Consider the following 19,954-nt stretch of genomic DNA (forward strand, 5'->3'; position numbering starts at 1 on the left):
GTTGACATCTGAGACTTATATTTGAACAATGAGCCAAGAAGTCAGTTTCTCAGCTTTCACATTACCAAATCAAAACTCAGCGAGTATTAATTCAAAGTGTAATTAAATTAAGACTAAACAAAAGGTAACTTATTTACTATAAAAAAGTGTGTTTATATGAGAATAACTTTACACGAGTGGACAAAAGGAATGTTTTGGTTCATTAGCTATTTTAATATACAGACCAAGCAATAGAAAAAATAAAATAAGTAACCTTTCAAGAAGGTACCTTTTTAAGAAAAATAAAATATTTTCAAGATTTATTTATTTTCAAGCTAGAAGCCAAATACATTAATCACATATGCAATAGTTCCCCTAACTGACAAAAAGATACTCTCTCTTAAAAGTGTAAGATATCTGTCCAACGTTTCCCTTCAACCCTGTGAGAAATTTAATGGCTCTCAACATCATGCCAGGTTAATTGAGTTAAACGGAGTGTGCGTTCCTCAGTAATACATTGCATCATGACAACAGTAGGTTAAAGACATGGTAATTTATTCAGTGACAATAGGACATTTGACAAAAAGCTACAAACCTATTAAGGCAGGCAATATTGGATTAGTGACGCATCCTAATTTAACAATAAAGCAAATCAAAACGTAAAAATTAAAGCCTTAAGAGTTTAACTCTAGCCTGTACTCCCAATGAAATCACTAGGATGAAGATGACAAAAATATTTTACACAGAAACAAAGTTCTGATTTTCTTCCCATCTTTAGGGAGGTCTCTGCTTAATATCACTGCTGAGGTTAAGAACACTGTGCATGCAATCACACATGATCAGACTTAGTTATTACTTCTCTCTCAAATATTAATGCACTGGCTGTATCCACAGAGATACGTACCTGACCCACTCTGGCCCTGCTTGATCCAGGTAGCAAAACTCTGTTGAAAATTCTTGTTAGGCTGGAATGTTACTGTAGTTGGTGAACCCACTTTTGTGGTTGTAAACACCACCTTTGTTCCTGGGGAAACCTGTCCTGTCAAGGAACCTACCACTAACTTCTGGGAGGTGGCAACAGTGGTAGTAGTGCTGTTGGTTGTAGATACAGAAGAGGAGGAATTTGGAGTGGAAGATAACTTCTGCTGCTCAAGACGTTTCTGTTAAGGCAGAATAAAATTTATAAAAGGTTTGTTCACACAGCACCAGTGCATATATTTTCACAAGATAAAAATCAAAGACAATGCATGGCAATATTCCTGTCTTTGGTTGTAGTCTCAGCAAAGATTCACAGATGAGATATTCCAATGTTCTCATAGACTCTTCTTTCACCCCATATTTGTGTATATTAATCCATACTGTTCACACATAAGCACTGTAATACATTAACAGGTAAGGTCTTACCACTTATGGCCAAACAATTGTGCTCATTTTCAGATTCCTATACATGAACATAATAACGGATGCGCCGGGGTTGGACTGGGGTGGTCAAAGTTAAAAATCTCTCAATACCAGGTTACAGTCCAAAAGGTTTATTTAGAAGCACTTGTTTTCAGATCGCTGCTCCTTCATCAGGGGGATACCTGATGAAAGAGCAACAGTCAGAAAGCTAGTGCTTCCAACAAAACCTGTTGGACTATAACCTGGTGTTGGGGGATTTTTAACCATGCTAGGATTGGAATTTCTTTAGTTTCACTAAGGCATTCGACAAAGTTCCCCATGGGAGACTGGTTAGCAAGGTTAGATCTCACGGAATACAGGGAGAACTAGCCAATTGGATACAGAACTGACTCAAAGGTAGAAGACAGAGGGTGGTGGTGGAGGGTTGTTTTTCAGACTGGAGGCCTGTGACCAGTGGAGTGCCACAAGGATCGGTGCTGGGTCCTCTACTTTTTGACATTTACAGAAATGATTTGGATGCGAGCATAAGAGGTACAGTTAGTAAGTTTGCAGATGACACCAAAATTGGAGGTGCAGTGGACAGTGAAGGTGGTCACTTCAGATTACAGTAGGATCTTGACCAGATGGGCCAATGGGCTAAGGAGTGGCCTATGAAGTTTAATTCAGATAAATGGGAGGTGCAGCATCTTGGGAAAGTAAATCTCAGCAGGACTTATACACTTAATGGTAAGGTCCTAGGGAGTGTTGCTGAACAAAGAGACCTTGGAGTGCAGGTTCATAGCTCCTTGAAAGTGGAGTCACAGGTAGATGGGATAGCAAAGGCGGCGCTTGGTATGCTTTCTTTTATTAGTCACAGTATTGAGTACAGGAGTTGGGAGGTCATGTTGCAGCTGTACAGGACATTGGTTAGGCCACTGTTGGAATACTGTGCGCAATTCTAGTCTCGTTCTCTTGGAAAGATGCTGTAAAACTTGAAAGGGTTCAGAAAAGATTTACAAGGATGTTGCCAGGGTTGGAGGATCTGAGCTATAGGGAGAGGCTGAACAGGCTGGGGTGGTTTTCCTTGGTGCGTCGGAGGCTATGGGGTGACCTTATAGAGGTTTACAAAATTATGAGGGGCATGGATAGGGTAAATACACAAAGCCTCTTCCCTGGGGTCGGGGAATACAGAACTAGAGGGTATAGGTTTAGGGTGAGAGGGGAATGATATAAAAGAGACCTAAGGGGCAACTTTTTCACGCAGAGGGTGGTACGTGTATGGAATGAGCTGCCAGAGGAAGTGGTGGAGGCTGGTACAATTGTAACATTTAAGAGGCATTTGGATGGGTATATGAACAGGAAGGGTTTGGAAGGATATGGGCCAGGTACTGGCAGGTGGGACTAGATTGGGTTGGGATATCTGGTCGGCATGGACGGGTTGGACCGAAGGGTCTGTTTCCATGCTGTACATCTCTATGACTCTATGACTACAGAGGAAATAATATTTCAATATCATTATTTATACAGGGAAAAGCTAAACAAATCATTTGAATAATAATCAAATTCGTGATATGTGGGGTGGGGAGAGAGCAGAATATTTCCAATAATCATTTTTATAATTTCTGATAGAATGAAACTAACTTTAGCTTGAGAACACTTTAAGCCAAAGTAATATTTGCTGCCATAGTTTAATGCTTTTCCAGGTGGCCACACAACTCTCTAAATGGAATGATCTTCCACAAAATAGCACTAAGTGTCCAAGAGCATTGGTAGTCTACTAACTTGACACCGACTAGATCTTAAGGATAGAAGATTTCATAGAATAGAATCCCTACAATGTTAAATCAGGCAATTTCATCCCTCAAGTCCATACCAATACCTGAAGAGCATCCCATCCAGACCCACCCCCATCCCTATCCCTGTAACCCTGCATTTCCCATGGCTAATTCATCTAACTTGCACATCTTTGACTTTGGGATAAAACCCACACAGACATGGGGAGAATGTGCAAACTCCACACACACACACACACACACACACACACACACACACACACACACACACACACGAGACTGGAATTGCACCTGGATCATAAAATTGGTGATCAGGTTTTCTACAGCTGCATCACACAGGACATTTTGCTCCCGACAACCCTTGACAGGAGATATGTGACTACCAAGAGTCATTTGGTAGCACTTCATACTTCTTATGCCATTCCAAGTCAAAGGATACAAGTGTACTAATACTACACTCTCAGTATTAAAGAGCTCAAAATAGTTTACAAAATAAACATGTTAATACATCAAAATAATAACTCTTTCCTTCATGACCCTACAATGTAAAAAGAATGAATTCTTTTAAGAATAAAAATTAAAATCAATGCAGTTTACTGACAGGTGGGATGAGGAAACTTCATGCCTTCCCACCTGTTGAGCAGCCAATCGCTGCTGCTTAAGCTGGGCCTCCAGTTGGGCCTTGAACTCTTCGGATTTCTTCTGCTCACTAACCTTTGCTTGCTGCTCAGCAGCTTGTGCCTTCTCCTTTTCCACCCTGAAAAACAAGGAAATACATGACCAAATCATTGTTTAAGAGTGGTGACTTTATGCAAAAAATCAGCTAAATGCTATGCTTTAACATTTTACTAATTGATGCATGGAAAATCCCTCCAGCTAAATATTGGGAGGTCCTGGGTGCAAAATCAAAAGAAATAGGTGCAGGATTAGCATTCAGCCCTGAAACTTATCCTGCCACTCAATAAAATCATGGATGGTCTGCCTCAGGCCTCAAACTCCTCTTTCATAGCAGCTTCTCAGAGCCCTCAAATTGTCAATATTTTAATTATTGTTTTATGATGACCAAAACTCCATACTCTCAACACAGACTCCATCCTTTTCATTGGCAAGCATTTGAGACTGCATGAAAAAGTTCACAGCATTGTGCCATTTCAGCCAGAGATGAGCTTTTCACCACATAATTGTGCCATCACTCAATTCACCAACCTTGTGGGCAGGATTCATCAGATTAATGTTCCCTTCTGCTCAGGAGTTTGAATTCAGTCAAACTGAAGCAGTGACATTTTTTAAAAAATGTAATTGAGCAAAACTGGCACTGCTAAATAGAGCTTTTCCTAATTCAAACAATCACCTTGTGTTTCAATCGTCATTAACTACTTCCAAATCAAGTATAACAAGCCAAATATGAACTAAAGATCAATCCCACCCCTAAAGCAGCTATCCCACAGTCAGAGTGCCACCACCAATATGTATGGAATTTGGACAAATAGAAAGTGGATTAATTTTGTCCAAACTCAGTTCACTGGTAACCTTTACAACAGAAAACAGAGGAGCAAGTCCATCAGCCTGGATTTAAGCCCTGTGCTCACTTTGCTACCCAGTTTCCCGAAAACAAATTGAGAATGGCTTCAAGTCCATTTATCACACAAGTAGTTAAGAGTCAGGGATGTACTTCAGAGGCATTCATCATTGTCTAGACAATCATAGTAATTAGGTTGTTATTTTGAACGGAAAAATATGTAGGGAACTGCCCTCTATGGTAAAGAATTCCACAGATTCCACAAACTTCTTTGAGAACAAATGCGTCATCCATCTCCGAAATGTGTGATCCCTTATCCTCAAGGATAGAAGATATGCACAGTTTTCCATTTCCATTATTTGTACCATTTGTTTACAACCATAATAAAAGCTAACAGATTAATTATCTTCCCTAAAACCACAATGATTCAAATAGAGCAATGCAAATGAAAATATATCCAAAAAATCTTCACGGAATTGTTAATTCTACCTTTCATTCGAATCAGAGTGTGCCTGGCAATTCAAGACCAGATTACTTAAGAGACCTGTTAGTCTGGTGCATTTTAAAAAGTTAGATTGGCATGTTAAAGATCTTCTGAAAATGTCCTTTGAAATGTATATTAGATTAGATTAGATTACTTACAGTGTGGAAACAGGCCCTTCGGCCCAACAAGCCCACACCGCCCCGCCGAAGCGTAACCCACCCATACCCCTACATCTACATCTACCCCTACCTAACATTACGGGCAATTTAGCTTAGCCAATTCACCTGACCGGCACATTTTTTGGAGTGTGGGAGGAAACCGGAGCACCCGGAGGAAACCCACACAGGCACGGGGAGAACGTGCAAACTCCACACAGTCAGTCGCCTGAGGCGGGAATTGAACCCGGGTCTCCGGCGCTGTGAGGCAGCAGTGCTAACCAATGTGCCACCGTGCCGCCCACTGGACGGGACACTGATATTAAAAGTAAATCAAATTAGTTAATTTCAAGTATTTCCAAATTCTGCACGTTAATATTTTCCCTCCACCTTCCAAACTTTTTTTTAACACATCTAAAGTTTCAAACCAATGTCAATCTCTAAGTATTAAAACTTCGTTGGCACACAAGTGATAACTTCTAAAATATCCTACAAACATTTACTTTTTTTGTTCCCAAGAAACCAGCATACATGAAATTCAAATAGCTTTGAATAGGTGTCGCAATTTTCCACTCCAACTTCCTGGTCCAGTTTTACATTTTGCACTGTTAAGATGGCACATGAAGTATTCAGTCTAGAAGTTTTGAGACAATTTGCAGGTCTCAAATATGAAATTTCATAAATTCACCATCCACTAATTAAATAGACATACAAGCAAATCTAAAGTAATTGCAGTGGAGAAATGCATTAGATTGAAACTAGAAATGGTAGGTCCATCCAATGAAGAGAGATTTGTGACCACAGGTGCAGTGAAACCAAAGTTTAGAGGAATGAATGCGGATCTATTTGAAACGTATAAAATTCTAACAGGGCTGGACAAACTAATGAGGGGAGGATGTGTTCCTTGATTGGGAAGCTACAGCAAGGGGTCACAGTTGCAGGCTACAGGGCAAGTCATTTAAGACCTAGATAAGGAAAAAGATTTCTTCACTCAAAGGGGAATGAATTAGTGTAATTCTCTACCACAACTGGTTGTGGATACCAAGTCACTGCATATATTCAAGTGAGCAATTGATACATTTTTAGATTTTTAAGTCATAGAGGAATATGGACAGAAAGTGGGAATATGGTACTGAGATGGAAGAGTAACCATGATCATACTTAATGCCAGAGCTGGCTGAATAGCATACGCGTACTCCTAGTTTCTTAGTCAAGTAAAAATAACATCTTTGCTTAGCTCACTAATCTTGCACTTATTTATCATAGAACCATCAAACTTAATCAGTTTGCAGCATAATGAAAATAAATACAGTTGACTGAAGATTTGTTAGAGGCTAAAATGACTTGCTATTGTACACTGAATAAATATAGACATGAACCAAGTCGGTTCTACCTCTCTGCAAAACTGCGAATTTCCCACAAATCCAGTTCTTCCTCTGGAACCCAGGTCTCAATTATTACAGGACCAGTCTGCTTTGGGGCCTCCACCTTCTTTGGCCGTAATGCACTAGATCGAAGACCTTTTCTCTGTGGTGTTGGAGTTTCTTCAAATGGGAAAGCAAAAAAAAGTTAAACGACTTACAACTTTTGTCTATTTAATCAAAACAATTCATTATTTTTAGCTGACATATATAACCTTTTATTGTATACAACCTTAGGCCAAGTTAACCTAGCCCCAAAGTAAACAATTTGAAAAAGCACAGAGTTTCACCTCGAGGCCCAGTTAAAAACCTCCAGAATTCAATAAGGATGGATTACAACAAGGTCAAAATTTAAAACAAGGTTATGACTCAAATTTGATTCTTGTAGCCCAGCACTTATGCTAGACTGATTTGCTCTGGAAAAAGTGAGGACTGTAGATGGTGGAGATCAGAGTAGAGAGTGTGGTGTTAGAAAAGCACAGAAGGGTAGGCAGCATCCAAGCAGCAGGAACATCACTGTTTCAGGCATAATCCCTAGGCATAATCCCTTCATTAGGAATGATTTGCTCTGGACCCTCACAATTCTAATTATTTATAGAAATTCACTGTAGAAGGTGAAATTGGTCATTTTACAAGAGAGTAAATAGGGTAGTGGGGAATAATTTAAACAAAGGAAGATCTATCCAGTATGATAACATATAAAAAAACAAAAGTATTAAACAATATAGGGCAGCACGGTGGCTCAGTGGTTAGAACTGCTTCCTCACAGCGTCAGGGACCCGGGTTCAATTCTCACCTTGGGCGACTGTCTATATGGAATTTGTACATTCTCCCAGTGTCTGCGTGAGTTTCCTCCGGGTGCTCCAGTTTCCTCCCACAATCACAAAGATGTGCAGGTCAGGTGAATTGGCCAGGCTAAATTGCCCATAGTGCTCGGTGCATTAGTCAGGGGTAAATGTAGAGTAGGGGGAACGGATCTGGTGGCTTACTCTTCTGAGGGTCAGTGTGGAACTGTTGGGCCGAGCGGCCTGTGTCCATACTGTAAAGTATCTAATTTAATCGTATCTAAAAAATTCATTTCTAGGAAGGAGACACTTAGAAAATAGCTGCTCTCTACAGAAATGTACACAGGGTAAGAAAGAAAAATTGTGACAGAAGCAGAAAACTGGCTTGACATGGTTGTTGTAGCAGCGTTAGAGATCCAGTATGACTGGGGGTGCCAAATAGTCAAAGCTTTAGAAAGGGCAAGAAAACCTGGACAGGAAATAAAGCAATTTTGATAAAATATACAATAATAGAAGCAGAAAGAAGGGATTTAAAAAGGGCGCTGAAGCAATGAGACAATATGGAGAGACTTATGGAACATAAAACCTCAAGTTAGTACTTGGGTATTGTGAGAGACTTAAAAACATTGAGGTCAGGAAGCAGTGACTGCAATCAGGAATTGTACTTTTCACAAACTGGAAGAAACAAAACAGTTAAAGTGTTTGAAGTAATATATTTCTTGAAACAGACTATGTTAAATTTAGAGCTGAAAACGTGTTGCTGGAAAAGCGCAGCAGGTCAGGCAGCATCCAAGGAGCAGGAGAATCAACGTTTCGGTTATGAGCCCTTCTTCAGGAATGAGGAAAGTGTGTCCAGCAGGCTAAGATAAAAGGTAGGGAGGAGGGACTTGGGGGAGGGGCGTTGGAAATGCGATACGTGGAAGGAGATTAAGGTGAGGGTGATAGGCCGGAGTGGGGGTGGGGGTGGAGAGGTCAGGAAGAAGATTGCAGGTTAAATTTAGTAATAATTAACACACCAGAACTGGTTAGCATACTGAAGGTGAAGGAACATCTTGCAGATACTGACAATATGACAAATGAATTTAATACTAGTATTGATAGCAAGTCTTAAAGCAAGATAAAGATCTAAGAAAAACACACTTCAAAGAGATCAGAATGGATTTCTGCAGGAAAATTAGAGAACCAACAAACAGTGATATGTTCTATGTTTTTGAAATGAACTTTACCTTTAGGAGTTTCAGGAACACCAATAGGACAGATAATCTTCCGAATGCAGTATTCAGAACGGATTCCATATGGACCAACATCTCTTCGCTTGATAATCTCCGTAGTAGTGATATCAGTTTCTGTGGTTTCTGCAAAGTTATAACAAGGGTGAGTTTATCCTTGACTTTTGTTAATGCCTATACACTTAAATTATAAACTAGCAAAAATCACCACTTCAAATTCAAACAAAACGAACCTATCCAAAATACATATTTTACATAAATTCCTTTGTGTAATTCGCTTAGCTATTACAATAACATCAAAGTTTACTACAAAACAGCTGTCTAATTGGACAGAGTTAATGATTTATGAAAGGGAATTCTGTTGACAAGACAGTATTTTTGAGGATGTGACTGACTTGATAAGGAAGAAATCAGTTGATGTGGTATATTTGGATGTTGAAGTTTTTTTTTAATAAAATCGCACAAAGGAGGTGAATTAACAAAATTAGAGAGCACAGGATTGGGTGTTATACACTAACATGCACTAAGGACTGTTTTACAGACAAAAAGCAAAGAATGGATCATTCTCAGGTTTGCAGGCTGTGAGCAATGGGGTACGACAAGAATCCATGCTTCAACCCCAGCTATTCACTCTATCAATAATTTGGATGCAGAGGGCCAATTCAAATATTTTCAAGTGTGCAGGTGTTACAAAATTGGGTGGGAATGTGAACTGAGAGGAGGATGCAAAGGGGCTTCAATGGGATTTAGACAGGTTGAATGAGTGTGCAAGAGCATGGAATATAATGTGGATAAGTGAGGGCTTATCCACTTTGGCAGGAGGAACAAAGGAGCAGAATGTTTCTTAAACTGAGAGAGATTAGAATGTGTGGATGCCCAAGGGAGCGGTGTCATTGTTCCTACATTGCTGATGATTAGCATGCAGGCAGGGGCTCTCAGGAGTTGAGTGGTAATGTCCCAACCCCTGGACTGAGGGACCTGGCTTCAAGTCCCACCTGTTCCAGAGGTGTGTAATAATTAGGAAAATTAGGAAAAATAAGCTTAGAAAAAAACAAAAGTTAGCATGCAATTCAGAAACCAAACATTAGCTTTTATTTCAAGAATTTAAGTACAGAAGCAAAGAAATCTTGGTTTAATTGTTTGGAACACTGGTTATACCAAACCTTAAATATGGTGGTCTCTTTGTCTAAGAAAGCGTATACTTGTCATAGAAAGAGTAAAGGTTCACTAGACTGATTCCTGGGATGGAGGGACTGTCCTATGAGAACAAATTGAGATGACTGGGCCTGTTAAGGATTGATCTCAAACTTAAAAAAATTCAAACGACAGACAAATTAGATGCAGAAAGGATGTTTCCCCGACAACTGAGTCGAGAACCATGGGACAGAGTAAAAGGCAAGATGAGACAAACTTGATGAAGAGTGGTGAATCTTTTAAATTCTCTTCACTAGAGGGTTGTAGAAATTCAGATGTTAATTAAGTTCAAGACAGAGACTGATAGATTCCTAGTTACTAGCAAAATCAAGGGATGTGGCAACAGAATTGGATATGCATTGAAGCAAATGATCAGCTATAGTCTAGAATGGCAGAGCAAGCTTGAGACATTATATGTCCTATTCTACCTCCTATTTTCCCTTGAAAACTGGCCTGGATATAAATATAGACATGTCTGATATTTTCATTAAAGTCAAATCCCATGGCAGCATGGTGGTTAGCACTGCTGCCTCAGTGCCAGGGACCCAGGTTCAATTCCAGCCTCAGGCAACTATCTGTGTGGAGTTTGCACATGCTCCATGTCTGAGTGGGTTTCCACCGGTTACTCCAGTTTCCTCCCACAGTCCAAAGATGCACGGGTTAGGTGAACTGGCCATGCTAAATTACATTACAGTGTTCAAGGGAAATGCAGAGTAATAAGGTACGGGAATACGTCTGGGTGGGTTACTCTTTGGAAGAACGGTGTGAACTTGTTGGGCCAAATGGCCTGTTTTCACACTGCAGGGATTCTATGATATCAGTTTCATCCCCTGCTTTTTGGGTATAATGGACAATGCTGTACCATTTGGTCATGACTCCTGGATCAATTTATCTTGCGAATATTGCTAGAATACTGGACTCTAGAATCCCCAAGGCCAAATCTCCCAGACAGAAATATATTTCTGCCAGAGACTTCTTTCTCTTTGCCAACTAGAAGCCAGGAATACCAAGGACTCATGTAGCAGCCTAAATACTGACGTCATTCAAGTTAAATTTGATGGAATCACAAGACTGAATTTGGCATCTCCTTGATTTGAAGAGTTTTGATCTCTTCATATAGTGCAATTATAAATGTATTTATTGAAAATGTCAAAGTCAGCAAAACTTACATTTGAAAGAGGCAAGTATCATAATCTCCATGTAAAACTGCTTTACTAAAATTACACTAGGCACTTGTCAGACCATAACTGAAATGGTTTTGGTCCCCGTATCAAAGGAAAAGCATAGAAAATTCACAGGGTAGATTCCTGATATGAAAGTATTTGAGGTGATGTTGAGCCTGATCAGCCATGGTCTCATTGCATGATAGGCAGACTTGATTGGCTTACTGTTTCTATGCCTAAATGCTACTAATATTCCCCCAGAAGTCACTCTATACAATCAGAATTCCACAGAATGTGTCACATTTTGAGCTGATGGCATGCATCAATATTCCACTATTTCTGAATAGGACAGTATATCTAAATGTGCATTATATAAAAGAAAGTGTTATTATTGCAAATCGCCATTTTAACCAGTTTTTAAAAAACTAAATTCATGAGCAACTACATAATGTAAAATTGTTACGTTCTGAAAAGGTTCAGATATTTTAATTTGGAGGTATCTAACAGCATAGTACAAAAACACGTATAGCTGCAAATCCTCTTTACCCAAAGCTCTCCAAAATGCATCAGCTAAAACACAGTCTCAGATGATTTAGAATCTGCCATACCCGTACGTGCAGTGGTGACTCCTGATGGTGGTTTAACTGCCATGTCATCCCATCGTAAGCACGCCCATAATAACCGCAACATAAGGCTGACACCAGCTAAGGATTTCACAGTTTGCAGTCGATATCTAGGCAAAAAGACATTAGTGTAACGGACCATTAATTACTAACAACAACATGCTTTATGAAAACTCTGAAGATCATATTGCTACTAATGACATGCTTAATATAAAATTTATGCTTGACACCACAAAAGTGGTGTATCATCTGAACTTCCCCAGTCTGCTATTAATTTCATGGTCCTACTTATTTTGTCCCTCAAAAGCCAAGCTAGAAAAAACACAAAGCAATTTGACAAACAACAGATAAAGAAGAAGAAAATCAACAAAGTGAAAAGTTAAAACCATAAGTGCGCTATATGCTTTTTAAAAAAACATTGCCTTATGGTAAAACAAAACCAAAAATATAGCTTCCTCCACATAACACAAATGCTTCCTGTTCATCTAATTCAAGTCTCAAAGGTAACATACTGATTTAGAAAACATTTATTTTCAATTCATTCCAGCACACCTTCCAACTGTGCAATTTCATTTTCATACAGACTGAACATATGAAACTGGTTCAAGTGGTAAAGAGGACAAGGTCATTGAACACTGTTTCTCTTTAATTTAGATAAATACAAGGTGCTGCTTTTTGGAAAAGCAGATCAGAGCAGGATTTATACACTGGTCCGACAGAACGTTGCTGAACAAAGAGACCTTGGAATGGAGGCTCATAGTTCCTTCAAAGTAGAGTCACAGGTAGATAGGATAATGAAGGCGGCATTTGGTATGCTTTCCTTTATTGGTCAGAGCATTGAGTATAGGAATTGGGAGGTCGTGTTGCAGCTGTACAGGAAATTGGTTAGGCCAATTTTGGAATGTTGTATGCAATACTGGTCTCCTTCCTGTCAAAAGGATGTTGTGAAATTTGAAAGGGTTCAGAAAAGATTTACAAGGATGTTGCTAGGGTTGGAGGATTTGAGTTACAGTGAGATGCTGAATAGGCTGGGGCTGTTGTCCCTGGAGTGTCTCAGGCTGGCGGGTGACCTTATACAGGTTTATAAAATCCTGAGAGACATGGATAGTTTTAATAGACAAAGTCTTTTGCCTGGGATGGGGAGTCTAGAACTGGTGGACGTGAGTTTAAGGTGAGAGGGGAAAAGATATAAAACAGACCTAACAGGCAACTTTTTCAAGCCGAGAGTGGTGTGTGTCTGCAAAGAGCTGCAAGAGGAAGTGGTGGAGACTGGTACAATTACAACATTTAAAAGCCATCTGGATGGGTATGTGAATAGGAAGGGCTGAGAGAGATATGGGCCAAGTGCTGGCAAACGTAACTAAATCTGGTTAGGATATCTGGTCAGCATGGACAAATTGGACCGAAGGGTCTGTTTCCATGCTGTGCTTCTCTATGACTCTATAACTGTGTCATGGAGTCAACAAGGGAAGAAGCTAATTAAGATCATGTCTTGTAAAATAACACGGTGTTTTCTCAATTAATAAAAATCTCTGGAGATGAATGAAAATTGTAGAATTTCACATCAAGTCCAAAGGTGATACATTCATGCAAGTTTAAACTAGAGTATAAAACTTTAAACCAATTACAAAACTGCAAGGCTCAAACTGCTCAAGATAAATTAAGAAATTGAAATAAAGGTTACGACTGAAACAGCCCATGGTGAACGTTTAAAGAAATCATCAAATCCCACACGGTGGCTCTGTGGTTAGCACTGCTGTCTCACAGCACCAGGACCCCCAGTTCAATTCCAGCCTTAGGCGACTGTCTGTGTGGAGTTTGCACATTGTCCGGCTGCTCCAGTTTCCTCCCACAATCCAAAGATGTGCAGGTCAGGTGAACTGGCCATGCTAAATTGACCATACTGCTAGGTGCATTGGTCAGAGGGAAATGGGTCTGGGTGGGTTACTCTTCGGAGTGTCGGTGTGGACTGGTTGGGCCGAAGGGCCTGTTTCCACACTGTAGGGAATCTAATCTAATCTAGTCATTGAAACAACATAGGAGCCCATTCAGCTCTATCATGGCTCAAGTAGCCAAACCTAATCCCACTTGTGAGTACTTGATCCATAAACATCTAGGTTATGATACTTGGAGTAATTTTTACATTTTAGGAAGGTTTCTATCAGTTTTTCAGGCAGTGAGTTCCAGATCTCTACCATTATCTGGTTGAATAAATTTTCCCACTTACCCTCAATCTATGGATTCCTCAGCCATAGAGGTATAGGAATGTTTTTGTATACTTCACTTGGGCTCCTGCTCAGCCTATTGCATGAATACAACCCCACCCTAAGCAATCTGCCCTCAAAACCAAAATTCTCCAATATCCTCACAGACCTGTTCCATGCCTTTCCTAATACAATTCTGTCTTTCTTATAGTGCGGTGAGCATCGGTATTCAGTACTTAGTGGGCATTCAGTGCTTCATATAAAGACAGCAAATCTCACATCTCTTATGTTCATGCCTCAGTTCATTCTAATGAATATCCCAAATGCCTTCTTAACCAATGTATCTATCTGTCCAAACAAAAAAACAAATAACGATGGATGATGGAAATCTGAAACAAAAACAACTGGAGAAACTCAGCAGGTCTGCCAGTAGCTGTGGTGAGCAAGCATACCCAACATTTCAGGTCCAGTGACCTATGCTCCAAAGACTATAAATCTGTCCAATCATTTTCAGGACTCTGAACATGTTCTTTTGCTCAACATTCAGTATCTGACCATTGGTGTTGTATTTTCTTGGCATGTGAGCCTTCCTCAAATGCTTCAAAATACTGAATAATTCTCAACGAATAAGCTTTCACTTCTCAGTGGAAAGCAATGTGGGAAATAAAGTGTTCGATCCACAGCTAATTTAAAACGTCACACATAGCATAGCCCAAGAGGGTTTTGTTGCCAATAACATTAGTAAATTTGAGGGTTATAAATCGGTAAAGGGTAAATTAGAATATTGGAATAAAGCAAGAGATACTAAAACATGATTGTACAGGCTTCCAGTGTAAAAAGAGATTAGCAAAAGTAAGATCGGTTCTCCTGATGAATTAGAGCATTAATAATGCTTAAAAAAAATCAGAGACATTAAACAAACAGTACTTCTGCTTTCACAGTAATACACCAGAAATAAATGAGTACCAAGATCAATGCAAGGGGGATATCAGATCAGTGAGTAACGTACAAGTACAGAAGAAATCAATGTCTCCAAGTCAAAAACCTATACCAAATGGCTAATACTTTATAATTTTAAAATAGTTGATGCAAAGTTAGTGGATGCATTGTTTATAATCTTAAATCCCCCAGATTCTGGATCATTTCCAGTTATGTCGACTATTTTGTAATTAAGATCTAGGTTCAATGGACAGACTTGAGGTGCTGCTAGATGGAATTCTGTTTGCCTGGACACAGATTTCAGTGTACTTCAATGAACAATACCACATATTCATAACATGCAGTCAAGCAGGCAGACACCTCTTCAGCCTCCCTCATCTGAAGATCGGCAATCTTACATTTAAGTTCTACTGATAGTTTCCCCATGCTCTACAGCAAAACATGAAGTCTCTCATCCAAGAATATATCAGGCCCAAGTCTGATAGCTTCTAAGATCAGAACAATTGTTTTCAGACTAGTACAGCCATTGGCAAGTGTTTCTTTAGGTGGGCTAAAGAAAATAAAAATCTTTATTCAAAGTACGTTATCTTGATTAGAAACTGTTCAGATACATGACAGCACACCTCCAGGGCAGGTGAAATATGAACCTCAATGCCTGGCCTACAATTAAGGATGCTATTGCTCTACAAATGTTGGTACTGAATAAAGCACCACTTTTCAGTTTTAACCGTAACACCATAAAGCTTAATCACAAAGCAACAGTGGAATAATGAAAATCAGAGATCTGCATAAGATCAGAATTGGAGGACTTGGAGGAAGGTCTTGGAATTGGAAGGCTAAAGGAATTCAGAGGTGAGGAGATGAGGGGGGACAAGGCCATGAAAGTACCAACAGATGGTTGTCATTTACCTTTCAGACTTTCATCATTCAGCGAGATCACAATGATCTGTGACCCAACCACATAGCTGCCTTTGTCCCATTGTTTTACTACTGTTGTACAATAAAAATCTAACTTTCAGTTTAAAATTAACCAATAATCTAGCATTAATTCCTTCTTGCAGAAAAGAAATCTAAACTTGTAACAGCCTTCGTGTGAAGCTCTTCTTAATTTCATGCTTAAAAAATGTCCAGTTCCAATATTTAGAAAATGCCCTCCAACTAACGGACATAGTTTCTCTTTATCTATCCTATTTGTTCCCCTTAATATCTTGAAATCTATGATAGAACTACCTTTTAATCTTCCTATTTCCAAGGAAGCCATGATGTGGAGGTGTTGGTGTTGGACTGGGATGGACAAAGTTAAAACTCAGACAACACCAGGTTGCAGTCCAACAGGTTTATTGGGAAACACTAGTTTTCGGACCGCTGCTCCTTCATCAGGTATCTGTATAGCTTCCTAATAAATCTATTGGACTATAACCTGGTATTGTGACATTTTTAACTGTTTCCGAAGAGGTATGACCTCAGTTTGTATAATCTCTATTTAGGATTTAGCATTTGGAATCCAAGTATCTATAATCCCAAAATTACCTATTTATCCTTATATTCTGTTTCCAATCCTTTATCCACACTCCTACATTATGTGTTCTTATCTTGTACAATAACATTTTACGTTGCACTTTATCAAAACAACCCTGTAAATCCAAAGCAATCAGATATAGTCAATATGGCTTTGTGAGATGAAAATAGCGTTTGACTAATTTAGCAAAGTTCTTTGAGAAATCCACAAGCAATACAGATACAAGGGAACTTGTGGATGTGCTGCACTTACATTTCCAGTAGACATTTTACAAAATGCCACAAACGTTATTACACAAAATAAGAGTTCATAATGTAGGGGGTATCATATGAGCATGGTTAAAGGATGGGTTATCTATCAGGAAATAGGTGGTACAAAGTTAATTTTTGGATTGGCAAGCGATGACAAGTGGAGTACCAGAATCAGTTCTGGAGCCACAACTATTTACAATTCATATCAACAACTTGGATGATGGGAATGAACGTATTGCCTTATGACACTAAGGCAGGAATGTTGTGAAGGGCATACAAGGAGTCTGCCAAAGGATACAGGTCAATTAAGTGAGTGGGTAGTAAAATGAGGCAGCTAAGTTAGGTGAGGGGGTCAAAAAAAAAACAAAACAGATGAAGAATAAAGTTGGAAAATATGAACTTGTCCACTTTGGCAGGAAGAATAACAAACTGAGTATTATGTAAATGGCAAGCAATTGCCCAACTCCACAGTCCAGAGGGATTTGGGGTCCTGATACTTGAAGCAAAAAAAGTTAGCATTCAACTCATGAGGACAGCAAGTGTGTGTGTGCGTGGGGCGGTGGCATGGGCGCGCGCGCGTGTGTGCGTGTGGGGGGGGGGCAGGGCAGGGCAGAAGGAGCAGTGTGTCTGTGCATTCTCTTGCATGACAGTATTTGGATGATTAGGTCTGCATCCACTTAAAGTTCAAAGAATAAGGTGATCCAATTGAAACATTCAGGATCCTGAAGACGAGAGGATGGATGCTGAAAAGATATTTCTCGTTCTGGGAAAGACTAGAACTAAGGGATAGTTTCAAAATAAGGATTCTCAAATTTAAGATGAAGATGAAGCGATTCTTTTCTTAGAGGTTCGTGAATCTGTGAAACAATCTTCCCCACAGTGTGGTGCAGACAGACTCACTGAATACTTTCAAGACAGAGGTCGGTAGATTCTTGAACAATAAAGGACTCAATGGGTATTAGGGCAAGTAGGATAATGTTGGGGCCACAATTAGATCAGCTATGATCTTTCATATGACAGCAGATCACAATCCCAGAATTACTTTGACATAGTGGACTTCTAAGACAGATGCAGGTTTGCTGGTTAAAATATAAGAGGGACATACAAGCCAAAGATTGCTGGGTGTATAAATTGGGCATGATGTGAGGTAAAGAAAAGCAATTCCAAATGCAAGACATGTGTTTTCCCCAATCAAGGAATATGTAAGAGGAGTTAAAAAACAACTGCAACGCAGCTCTGTGCACTAGTCCAGTATTCTGCTTCTATAAGGTTTTGGGGTGCTATGAAGGTCACAACTGAAGAACGTCCACTAGACACCCTTGCATTCCTATGTAATAAAGTTTCTGTCTTTCTCTCACTCGCTGATTGCTGTAAGCAAGTCCCAAGACAGCAAAGTCACAACTGAAAAATAAAGAGGACAATTCCCTTTGGCTTGTAGAATCCAGAATCTCCAACCAAATGCTCAGCAGCAGAGTGCGTGAAATACCTATAAATTCACAATGATGGCTGAGAAGCAGCGCAGCATGCAGGCTCATGCCCAGAACTCATCTGGTCTCTTTAATTTCTTTCCTTAACAGCATTTTTTTTCTCTTACTTTAATCTACTAGCCTTCTGTGGACATATTGAACCAGTGTGGGGACAGTAGGAGAACAAGCTCAGCGCAGGGGCGACAGAGGTCCCCCAGGAGAGGAGAGAGCAAGCAGCCTAATGCAACAGCAGGCAGCCCGAGGTCTCCAGGCATCTGCAGTGGCGTCAATTACAGGGAGATTGAGTCCAACACCCAAGAGATTGAACCTTGTGGTGAGGGCAAGCCCAGCATGACTAAACACTTAAGGATTGCAACGTTGAACTTCTAACTTTGCTTGCTTAGTTTACGACTTCGTACCTAAAATGGCACCAGGAACGCCAACATTGTACACTTTTCACAGTACTCCTTTATCCACATACTTGAGTACGTGACAATAAAATCTAATTCTAAGTACATGTACACAATCCTTTATCCGAAACCCTCAGGACCAGCTGGTTTTTGGAATTCTGAATTTTTCAGATTTCAGCATAAGCGAGTTGCACTGTGAAATAAAAAATGTTACTGAATAGCACCTGCGAGTACTACAAGTGCGGAGATAGAATTGATGCCTGCCAGTGCTGGGCCACGCCACATCTGAGTTACCTGAGTCAAGTGGGTGTGGAGTTGGGTTAATTGTTTGCACGCCAAACAATCTTGTTATGGAGAAAAAAAAAACTTCACGATAAAAGCTTTGGATTTCGGATAAAGGATTGTGCACCTGCATCACAATTTGGAGGTAGCCCAACCAAAATCATGTGAATTGATGGTCCTTGCGATTGGACTAGTGAAAATATGATATTGCAGAACAGGTTTGAATGGCTGAAGTGCTGAAAATTGAGTGTGGTGCTGGAAAAGTACAGCAGGTCAGGCAGTATCTGAGGAGCAGGAAAATCAATGTTTCAGGCAGGAGCCCAAGTGCCAAAAGGCCTACTCTTGCTCTTAACTCTCATGTTCTAAGCTGCTGTCTTGTTTCCTGAATTTTGCGCAAAAATTATATTTGATAGCCCCTCACACACTTAACAACTAACAATTAAACCCAGTTACTGCATTTTTTGATTTTGCTTTTGTTATTACCAACAGATGTAACAATTGTGGCTGCAGAGAGCTTGAACACCATTCCATAAAACATGGCAGTCATAGAGATGTACAGCACGGAAACAGACCCTTCGGTCTGATTCGTCCAAGCCGACCAGATATCCCAAACCAATCTAGTCGCACTTGCCAGCACCCGGCCCATATCCCTCCAAATCCTTCCTATTCATATACCCATCCAGATGATTTTTAAATGTTGCAATCATACCAGCCTCCACCACTTCCTCTGGCAGCCCATTCCATACACATACCACCCTCAGCGTAAAAAAGTTGCCCATAGGTCTCTTTTATATCTTTCCCCTCTCACCCTAAACCTATGCCCTCTAGTTCTGGACTCCCACACCCCAGGGAAAAGACTTTGTCTATTTATCCTGTCCATGCCCCTCATGATTTGAAAAAACTCTATAAGGTCACCCGTCAACCTCCGATACTCCAGGGAAAACAACCCTAATCTATTCAACCTCTCCTCACAGCTCAAATCCTCCAACCCAGGCAACACCTTTGTAAATCTTTTCTGAAACCTTTCAAGTTTCACAACATCTTTCCGATAGGAAGACTAGATTTACATGCAATATTCCAAACGTGACCTAACCAATGTCCTGTACAGCCACAACATGACCTCCCAACTCCTGTACTCCATACTCTGACCAATAAAAG

At 40.0% G+C, this 19,954-nt stretch overlaps 1 protein-coding gene across 14 annotated transcripts in view; it reads right to left on the reverse strand.

The window, feature by feature from the left end:
• The window catches only part of bptf (bromodomain PHD finger transcription factor), a 149,386-nt gene that overhangs the window by 45,244 nt on the left and 84,188 nt on the right, over nucleotides 1-19,954 (reverse strand). For 10 of the 14 annotated variants that reach the window (XM_072558858.1, XM_072558853.1, XM_072558857.1 and 7 more), the window contains 5 exons: nucleotides 11,711-11,835; nucleotides 8,743-8,871; nucleotides 6,704-6,854; nucleotides 3,786-3,909; nucleotides 884-1,139 (listed from right to left, as the gene is read on the reverse strand). In XM_072558858.1, the coding sequence (XP_072414959.1) occupies nucleotides 884-1,139; nucleotides 3,786-3,909; nucleotides 6,704-6,854; nucleotides 8,743-8,871; nucleotides 11,711-11,835 (785 nt within the window). The remainder of the gene's footprint in view (nucleotides 1-883; nucleotides 1,140-3,785; nucleotides 3,910-6,703; nucleotides 6,855-8,742; nucleotides 8,872-11,710; nucleotides 11,836-19,954) is intronic. The other 4 variants (XM_072558859.1, XM_072558861.1, XM_072558852.1 and 1 more) reach the window with 1 other exon arrangement.

This window comes from Chiloscyllium punctatum, chromosome 39 (genome assembly GCF_047496795.1).
Source record: "Chiloscyllium punctatum isolate Juve2018m chromosome 39, sChiPun1.3, whole genome shotgun sequence".
NCBI classification, from domain to species: Eukaryota; Metazoa; Chordata; class Chondrichthyes; order Orectolobiformes; family Hemiscylliidae; genus Chiloscyllium; species Chiloscyllium punctatum.